At 46.5% G+C, this 9,960-nt stretch overlaps 1 protein-coding gene across 2 annotated transcripts in view; it reads right to left on the bottom strand.

Moving 5' to 3' along the window:
• Nucleotides 1-8,126: 8,126 nt before the first annotated feature.
• CPSF3 (cleavage and polyadenylation specific factor 3) overlaps nucleotides 8,127-9,960 on the bottom strand; it is a 32,784-nt gene continuing 30,950 nt past the window's right edge. For both annotated transcript variants that reach the window (XM_066234936.1, XM_066234935.1), the window contains 2 exons: nucleotides 9,096-9,192; nucleotides 8,127-8,321 (listed from right to left, as the gene is read on the bottom strand). In XM_066234936.1, the coding sequence (XP_066091033.1) occupies nucleotides 8,220-8,321; nucleotides 9,096-9,192 (199 nt within the window). In that variant the 3' untranslated portion in view covers nucleotides 8,127-8,219. The remainder of the gene's footprint in view (nucleotides 8,322-9,095; nucleotides 9,193-9,960) is intronic.

The raw sequence follows: 9,960 nt of genomic DNA, 5'->3' as shown, positions 1-9,960 counted from the left end.
CCATTGAAATACTGGTCAGTTTGTTGATTTAAATTTACTTGTTATTTATTTTAAATAATGTATTTGTTCCCGTTTTTTTTTTTTAACTTTAAAATAAGATATGTGCAGTGTGCATAGGGGTTTGTTCATAGTTTTTCTTATAGTCCGGCCCTCCAACGGTCTGAGGGACAGTGAACTGGCCCCCTGTGTAAAAAGCTTGAGGACCCCTGAACAAGACAGTAACAAAAAAGGCAAATAGAGCCCAAAAGAGATCAGGAAAATACCAGCTTTTAGCATATACCCTTAAAGGCCCCAACGCCCCGAAGGGGCTTCCTAGGATTCCATCCTGGCCCTGCTTCAAAAGTGGAAAGAAAGGTCATTGAGCTGAAGCCTGCCAGGCTTCTCAGCTCCCTCGGGGGACATGCCTTTGCTGTGTAAACAGGGACACAAGAAGGTAAGTTGCCTCCCTGCTCTACAAAGGGAGGGTTCAGTCTCTTCCAGCCTTTCCCAGCTACCTGTGACCTGACCTTGCCCAGCCTGCTGGAACTTGCTCCTGAAGGCTAAAAGGAGCCCAAGGCCATTGGCCTTATCTCACTTCACTGTTAACGAGCCTAGAGTACTTCTTCCAAGTAGCAGGTAAACTGACCTCATTTCTTGTAAACACAAGGGCCATTTACTATGCCTTGCCTGAAACTTTTTTTTTTTTTTTTTTTTTTTTACAGAGACAGAGAGAGAGTCAGAGAGAGGGACAGATAGGGACAGACAGGAACAAAGAGATGAGAAGCATCAATCATCAGTTTTTCGTTGTGACACACCTCAGTTGTTCATTGATTGCTTTCTTATATGTGCCTTGACTGTGGGACTACAGCAGACCAAGTAACTCCTTGCTCAAGCTAGTGACCTTGGGTCCAAGCTGGTGAGCTTTTGCTCAAACCAGATGAGCCCACGCTCAAGCTGGTGACCTCAGGGTCTCTCGAATCTGGGACCTCCGCATCCCAGTCTGACGCTCTATCCACTGTGCCACTGCCCAGTCAGGCCCTTACTTGAATATTTGAGTTTTATTTATCCCTTGAAGATCTCTACTGTGGAGACTGACAGTCTGATTTTTACTATTTTATTTAATGTCTCCTTTATTCCTCTTGTCTCAATGCCCCCATGCCTATTTTAGGCTGGGACCTCCTCCTAATTCCAACTAGAAACATTGGTCATTAGGACTTGGACTCTAGCTACAGAGTGTGAAATGTAACCACAACTTCAGTGCCTTGTGGACTTTTCCTGAATATATGTAACTCCTACTCTTTGGGACAATTCTCATACTAAAGTGGGCATTGGGTTACATTTGTAAATAATATAAAACAATGTCAACATAGACTTAGTGAAATTATGTTAACATATTAAGAACATTTATGACTGTAAGAATTTTGTTTTGAATCCTGTTATATTGGTTAGAACTCTATTTTTGTTTAATAATCTAGTAGGCTTTGCCTGACCAGGCGGTGGCACAGTGGATAGAGCATCGGACTAGGATGTGGCAGACCCAGGTTCGAGACCCGAGGTCGCCAGCTTGAGCACAGGCTCATCTTGTTTGAGCAAGGCTCACCTCAAGCAAGGGGTTACTCGGTCTGCTGAAGGCCTACGGTCAAGACACATATGAGAGAGCAATCAGTGAACAACTAAGGTGTTGCAACGAAAAACTGATGATTGATGCTTCTCATCTCTCTCTGTTCCTGTCTGTCTGTCCCTATCAGTCTCTCTCTGTCACTGTAAAAATAAATAAAATTAAAAAAAAAAAATCTAGTAGGCTTTAGTCACTTTATTGTATTAGGATGATTATTATAGTATTTGTTAACATTAGCTATTTGAATTTTATTAATTGTGTATTTTTCTAGTCTGCCTCAAAATCAGAACATAGTAATTCAAATAAATAGATGCCGCCCAAAACCAGTGGGGTCTTGAGACCCTTATTGCAAAAGGTTTATTCAAAACCAAATTAGAAAAAGATTTTGCCAATAGGAAAGAAATAATTAGAAAAGCCAAACTTAGAATCTATTACAAAAGGCCTATATCTGAATGTTTAGTTTATGCCCAAGTGAATACTAAGCAAAATAAGAAAATTATATAAAAAACAGAAAAAAGGAATTTTCCCAAGTAAATATTTTAAATACTTTAATAAAATAATTGACAATTGTTAGGAAATTGCTATATAGAATTCTTTCCAGGTTTAGCTTGTCCATTCTAGTATTGGACCTGCACATTTGTGTCCACAGTCTCAAAGCTAGAAGGAAAGGAACCCAATAGTAATTAGAAACTAATTTGAAGTTACATTGTGTCCATAGGCACCGAAAGGTTAGGGCAAATAAAATACATGAATCAAATAGTAAAAGAAACGTAACCACTCCTTCCCTAAGTACTTACAGAATTTATAGGTTACTCAGAAAACTGTTCAAAAGGCTGTCAGAGAGGCGCTTCCAACATTACCAGGAGATCCAGTACATCACCCAAGGACTGACTCTCACGTGGATGGGTCCACCCACTGTGGTCTTGACAACTCCCATTGCTGCTAAGGTAGAAAAATGGCGTGCCCTACTCCAACCACAAACCAGAAGCTGGTTGGTATACGTACGGCAAATGTATGAAGAAACTCACTAAGGACTTTTTTTAAAATCAGACTGTGGGAAAAGGGAAGCTAGGGTAAACAGAAAGTCAACTTAATTATCCCTAAAGGTTAAAAGTTTTAAAATTAAGAGTTCTGACAAAAAGTAAATTATTATAAAAGCCAATTAATTTTATATAAGTTACAAAAGGTTTGTGCAGTTTATATGAAATCAATATTTGTTTCTTTAGTGGACTACATTGCTATTAATGCTCTGTTAAATATCTGTTACATACTATAAGTTAATATTTTGTACACAACAGCTTCATGCTCTTCAGTAAACTAAGTCAAGGATTTGACTTAGGAAATAAAACCAGTGGGGATTGTGGAAGGTACCAAAAGTTACAGAATTAATATTAATATTTTAGGAAGCTTAATGAACATTTTATTAATTTGGGCTAGGCGAGAAGAGAGATTTTATATATAATTTTTGTACTTGTGTGATTAGCATCAAAACCAGGATGGCCAATAGCATTGTATTGTAAATGCAGAGGAAAGGAGATTTGGATTCTCTGACCCCCCCCTCCACACACACACACACCTATAAGGAAGTGAGTGAATAACTAGCCAGGTGCAGGAAGAGAAGGATTAAATTAAACCTTTTCTTATATTGATGGGCCATTTACAGGCATTTGTCCCCATGGAAACTACCCCTCCCCTCCTGAAAACCCGTAGTTAATGTATGTATCTCTAAACAAAGGTTAAGCTTATGCTGGGATGTCAGGTTTTTTCTCCGCCCATGTATAAGTAAGGGTATATAACCAGCCCCTAGAATATTAATTAGACACACGATTTGGGACTGCTGCCTTAGGTAAGCTGTTTGCGGCCGACATATTTAATCAATTTCCTCCTTTAATAAAACTCTTCAAAAACTCATCTGGACTTGCCTGACCTGTGGTGGCGCAGTGGATAAAGCATCAACCTGGAAACACTGAGGTCACCGGTTTGAAACCCTGGGCTTGCCCAGTCAAGGCACATATGGGAGTTGATGCTTCCTGCTCCTCCCCCCCCCACTTCTCTAAAATGAATAAATAAAACCTTTATCTCTACAAAAACCACGGAATTGTGAATTGGGTACAACAGGTTCAACTCTGAACATAACAGGAGATCAGGGACACACGACGAGGACAGGGTGATGTAATGTCTGAGGGAGCGTAAGCGTCTAATGGACGAAGCGGGATTTTTTTTTTTTTTTCATTTTTATTTATTTATTTTTTTTTTAAATTTTATTTATTTTTTATTTTATTTATTCATTTTTAGAGAGGAGAGAGAGAGAGAGAAAGAGAGAGACAGAGAGAAAGAAGGGGGAGGAGCTGGAAGCATCAACTCCCATATGTGCCTTGACCAGGCAAGCCCAGGGTTTTGAACCGGCGACCTCAGCATTTCCAGGTCGACGCTTTATCCACTGCGCCACTACAGGTCAGACTTTTTTTTTCATTTTTAGAGAGGAGAGAGAGACAGAGAGAGAAGAGGGAGGAGCTGGAAGCATCAACTCCCATATGTGCCTTGATCAGGCAAGCCCAGAGTTTTGAACCTGCGACCTCAGCATTTCAGGTCGACACTTTATCCACTGCGCCACCACAGGTCAGGCCTCAGCGGGATTTTTTTTTTTTTTTTGTATTTTTCTGAAGCTGGAAACGGGGAGAGACAGTCAGACAGACTCCCGCATACGCCCGACCGGGATCCACCCGGCAAGCCCACCAGGGGGCGATGCTCTGCCCCTCCGGGGCATCGCTCTGCTGCGCCCAGAGCCACTCTAGCGCCTGGGGCAGAGGCCAAGAAGCCATCCCCAGCGCCCGGGCCATCCTTGCTCCAATGGAGCCTTGGCTGCGGGAGGGGAAGAGAGAGACAGAGAGGAAGGGGGGGGTGGGGGTAGAGAAGCAAATGGGCGCTTCTCCTATGTGCCCTGGCCGGGAATCGAACCTGGGTCCCCTGCACGCCAGGCCGATGCTCTACTGCTGAGCCAACCGGCCAGGGCCCTCAGCGGGATTTTTGACAAAGGGTGGCCAGCGGGTAAGACATGGGGAGTGGGGAATGAAGCAGGAATTTGAGCAGAGACCCTCATGATCAGAGCAAGGATGTGGGGTTTTCCCTAAGCCGACCCACTAGGACTCTTGCTAACACTGTACGAAGGGGGCCAAGGAGGGCCCAAGGCGGGGGCCACTTCAGGAAGAAGCCTCAGAGGAAGGCACCTGACTCAGGTTTGCTCAAAGGAGTCCCTGTCAGCTCAGCCATGCGACGGAGTACAATGGCCACGGAAACAAACCAGAAGTTCATCTCGAAACCGCCAAGTTTACAGTGAAACCCAAAAGGGCCAGGGGAGCAGAGCACGATAGAAACGCTCACATACCTTTGTCCCATGGCATGGATGTGGGCGTCTGGCGGGAGACACACTGGAGCTGGCTGGGCAGGGAGGGGGATGCAAAGCACGACCCAGTGAAGTTTTGCTTTTTGTTTTCTTTAAAGACTTTAGCCTGACCAGGTGGTGGTGCAGTGGATAGAGCGTCGGACTGGGATGTGGAGGTCCCAGGTTCGAGACCCCAAGGTCGCCAGCTTGAGTGCGGGCTCATCTGGTTTGAGCAAAAGCTCACCAGCTTGGACCCAAGGTCGACGGCTTGAGCAAGGGGTCACTCGGTCTACTGAAGGCCCATGGTCAAGGCACATATGAGAAAGCAATCAATGAACAACTAGGGTGTTGCAATGAAAAACTGATGATTGATGCTTCTCATGTCTCTCCATTCCTATCTGTCTGTCCCTATCTATCTCTCTCTGTCCCTGTAAAACAAAACAAAACAAAACTTTAGGTATTGATTTTAGAGAGACAGGAGAGAGGTGGGAGGGAGGGGAAGAGAGAGAGAGAGAGAGAGAGAGAGAGGGGAGATGAGGGGAGGAGTGGGAAACAACTCGCAGGAGTTGCGTCTCCTGTGTGCCTTTACCCAAGCCTGACTCAGCCTTCGGGCGGGTCGAGCCCTGGCTTCAAGGGAAATCATCTGGGGGCCATGCAAACAGGCTGCCAGGCCCATCTCTCCACACTGAACAATGGAGCCTGTGGGGGTAACGCATGGGCGGCAGTATGGGTTTCATGCTCCCCAGATGCCTCCACTGTGCAAGGCCGAAACCTGCCGGGACAGGGCCAGGTGGGTGCGCCTCAGCCTGACCAGTGGAGCTGCAGGGCCCGGCAGGGAGGCTCGAGATCGAGAACTCAGCCCCAGGCAGACCTCATTTTCTCGCACTCTGTTTTCTAAATTGAAGGCACGACCCTCCACTGGCGAAACAATTCTGATACTTGAACGTGGTGGTCACACAGTATCTCTAAGGTCCACCTGTATGTGCAGAGAGGGAAGGCTGTGGCAGAAAGAAGACGGAAGACAGGATGTGGACTCACAGCCGCCGTGTGGAGGAGACAGGTGGATTCCAGAATGAGTCAGGACCCGGACCTCAGATCATAGCCTCTGGAAGAGGGACAAAGGGAAAGGACACTTCCTCTTTCTGCCACACTTGTTCTGTATTAAGACAGTACAACTGTATTTCTTATAGCGTAAAAGGGTTTTAAAAGCCATTATAGTAAATTTAAAAAATCTTATGACTGTTAGACCCTCTTTTGAGCCAAAGACAAAATAAATAGGCTACATTATAGAAACAAATGTACTTCATTTTATGTGAAAAGTCAGAGTCATGTACTGAAGTTAGAAGGCGTGGTCAATGAATACAGGTCATAAGTCACCATGAGGTGAGGCCACATGAAGCCCAAACAGTGTTGGTGGAATCTGGTGGCTGGGAGCCGACGTCTTGAGCTCGACAGCGAGAGGAAGAAGCCTCCAGCTGGGCTGCGCAGGGGAGGGTCTCGCTCATGCCCAGAGCGGGAGTCAGCCAGACCTGTCCACTGAAGCGATGCCAGGTGAGCCCCTGGCGGCCACCCTGTGCCCTCAGCAACAGTGCAGACATGTCAGTGTCTAGTGACTTGCAAGCCTGAACGGCATGTATGGCAGGAAACTGGACTACCAATTACTTCACATCTGATACACTTCAACAACTGAAAACACAATGGATCTGAAAACACAATGGCCTGAAGGCCATTAAACAGGTGCCATGAACATTATATGCTAAGCATCTCTGAATTGAATATGTAGCTATTGCCTGACCTGTGGTGGCACAGTGGGTAAAGCATCGACCTGGAACACCGAGGTTGCTGGTTCAAAACCCCAGGCTTGCCTGGTCAAGGCACACATGGGAATTGATGCTTTCTGCTCTTCCCCCCTTCTCTCTCTGTCTCTTCTCTCTAAAATGAATAAATAAAATCTTTAAAAAAAAAACAAAACCCAAAACCTGGTGAAATCTAAATAATGGCTATAAAAAATATGTAGCTATTAAACAAAATATTATTGGACCCCAAAAGTTGTAATTTTACAAATGCAAAAACTAAGGAACTTGGCCAGAGTATCAGGAGGGAGGAAACAGAAAGGGGCTTAAAACTTTTAAGTGATCATGGCAAACTAGTCATTCAAATTCAGAGTATGGATCTGAAAACAGAAGTTGTGTATTTTCTTAAAAAGTACAGTCAGACATTGTGGTACAGTTGCCATGAGCAGATTTTTAAGGCTTTATTGGGCGCAGCGTACATGCCTAGAAGTGGGATCAATATACTCTTTTTTTTTTTTTTTTTCATTTTTCTGAAGCTGGAAACAGGGAGAGACAGTCAGACAGACTCCCGCATGTGCCCGACCGGGATCCACCCGGCACGCCCACCATGGGGCGACACTCTGCCCACCAGGGGGCGATGCTCTGCCCCTCCGGGGCGTCGCCATGTTGGCGACCAGAGCCACTCTAGCGCCTGAGGCAGAGGCCACAGAGCCATCCCCAGCGCCCGGGCCATCTTTGCTCCAATGGAGCCTTGGCTGCGGGAGGGGAAGAGAGAGACAGAGAGGAAAGCGCGGTGGAGGGGTGGAGAAGCAAATGGGCGCTTCTCCTGTGTGCCCTGGCCGGGAATCGAACCCGGGTCCTCCGCACGCTAGGCCGACGCTCTACTGCTGAGCCAACCGGCCAGGGCTCAATATACTCTTAAAGAACTTTAGTCAGCAGCAACGGACACATCAGCTGGGAACTTAGGGTGTGCAAGCTGTTGGCATAAAACCCATTTGATGTCAAAAGTACACAGGCTAGTGCCTGACCAGGTGGCGGCGCAGTGGATAGAGCGTCGGACTGGGATGCGGAAGGACCCATGTTCGAGACCCCGAGGTCGCCAGCTTGAGTGCGGGCTCATCTGGCTTGAGCAAAGAGCTCACCAGCTTGGACCCAAGGTCGCTGGCTCCAGCAGGGGGTTACTCAGTCTGCTGAAGGCCCGCGGTCAAGGCACATGTGAGAAAGCAATCAATGAACAACTAAGAAGTCGCAACGCGCAATGAGAAACTGATGATTGATGCTTCTCATCTCTCTCCATTCCTGTCTGTCCCTGTCTATCTCTGCCTCTGTAAACAACTAAAAAAAGTACACAGGCTAGCCCAGAGGAACTAATGTATTTCATTTTAAGTAACAGAAGCCAATGCAAACATTACAAAAAGTTCTCGGCATTCACAGCGCTGCCAGGTCCTCAGTGAACGGGCGTGAGGGCCTCGTACAGTCTCTGCGCGGCCAGCTCCACCATCTCCCGGAGAGATTCATCGTCCTCACTCCCTTCCTCACACTCCGCAGTCTGTGGGCAGAAGCACAGTGTTATACACAGATGAGTGACAGCCTTTGAGAACACTCGTGGGGGGGGGACTCGCCCACCGCACACACTCCATGTGCACTGCACTGTGGGCATGTGTGTGGTCGTACGGTGGCTCCTGACAACACAATGACTGGGTCTCATTAGAGGTGAATTTTGGACAAAAAGAATAAATGGAAAGTCTACTGAACTATAGTTACTTCAAAGTCTGTATTTTGATCCAGTAAGTAACACTCCAAGAGTTGAGTCTATGCAGTGCAGATTACCTAGCAAGTAATGGATGTGGTCTCTACTCAAGGCTGGCGCTAACCCTGACTCAGACTCAGATAATGTTCTAGTTACTTCTCAAATGGAAACTACTGTATGCTGTTTAAATACTTTTTATCCTACCATAAATATTCCTCATATTAAAACTAACAAAAGTCAAACACCCATAATTCTATGACCTAATGATAACTATTGTTAACATTCCATTGAATAACCTTCTAGACTTTTAGCCATACATATAGATTTTTTAAAAACAAAAACAGGATAATTTATCACACTTGCTGTTGTGTAGCTTTTTGCCCACTTGGCGCTGCAGGTGGACAGTCTGCACGCTAATGGGTGTGCACCCCTGACGGCTGCACATACAGTGGTCTATGTGCAAAAACACACCCTCACCGGTGGTTGTCAACCTTTCCATACTCGGGCACCAGTGAAAAGAGGAGAATTATTATTTTTTCCTAAATGTCTTGAAGCACAGGCACAGCTCCATACCCGCGTGTCCAAGTTGACATTGGCGGTTTTCCCATCCACGGTGACGCTGAGGACAGAGCCGTCCTTCATACTCACGCACCCCTCTCCAAATATGTCCCTTCAACACACAGAGACACAGCATCAGCAGAAATGCATCTATAAACATGTGATGTACAGTTCTATATATTCTGGGGAAAATAAAATTGAAACTAGGCCCTACTTTTTTTGTGTGTGTGTGTGTTTTTCCGAAGCAGAAACAGGGAGGCAGTCAGACAGACTTCCGCATGGGCCTGACCGGGATCCACCCGGCATGCCCACCAGGAGAAGATGCTCTGCCCACCAGGGGGCGATGCTCTGCCCATCTGGGACGTTGCTCTGTTGCAACCAGAGCCATTCTAGCACCCGAGGCAGAGGCCACAGAGCCATCCTCAGCGCCCGGGCTAACTTTGCTCCAATGGAGCCTTGGCTGTGGGAGGGGAAGAGAGAGACAGAGAGGAAGGAGAGGGGGAGGGGTGGAGAAGCAGATGGACGCTTCTCCTGTGTGCCCTGGCCAGGAATCGAACCTGGGACTCCCGCATGCCAGGCCGACGCTCTACCACTGAGCCAACCGGCCAGGGCCTAGGCCCTACTTTTGAAGTAGAAGACTTGTATCCATAATCCTGAGATATACTTATTAATAATTTACCTTTGCATGTTAATTGTGTAAAACAGGTAAAATACATAGCAGTTAGTTATTACGAGTGCCCTACGAAGCAGGCACTGCACCAGGCACTTCAGACACGAACTTAACCTGTAACAGTGTTGGTGAGGAGCCCCATTGCACACGGGCAAACAAGACCCAGCGAAGCGAGGCCTGGAGCCCCGCAGTGGGTGGGAGGGGAGCTGG

Source organism: Saccopteryx bilineata, chromosome 6, assembly GCF_036850765.1.
Source record: "Saccopteryx bilineata isolate mSacBil1 chromosome 6, mSacBil1_pri_phased_curated, whole genome shotgun sequence".
Taxonomy (NCBI): domain Eukaryota; kingdom Metazoa; phylum Chordata; class Mammalia; order Chiroptera; family Emballonuridae; genus Saccopteryx; species Saccopteryx bilineata.
The sequence above is the reverse complement of the archived record's forward strand: the minus strand, read 5'-3'. Positions and strand labels throughout refer to the sequence as shown.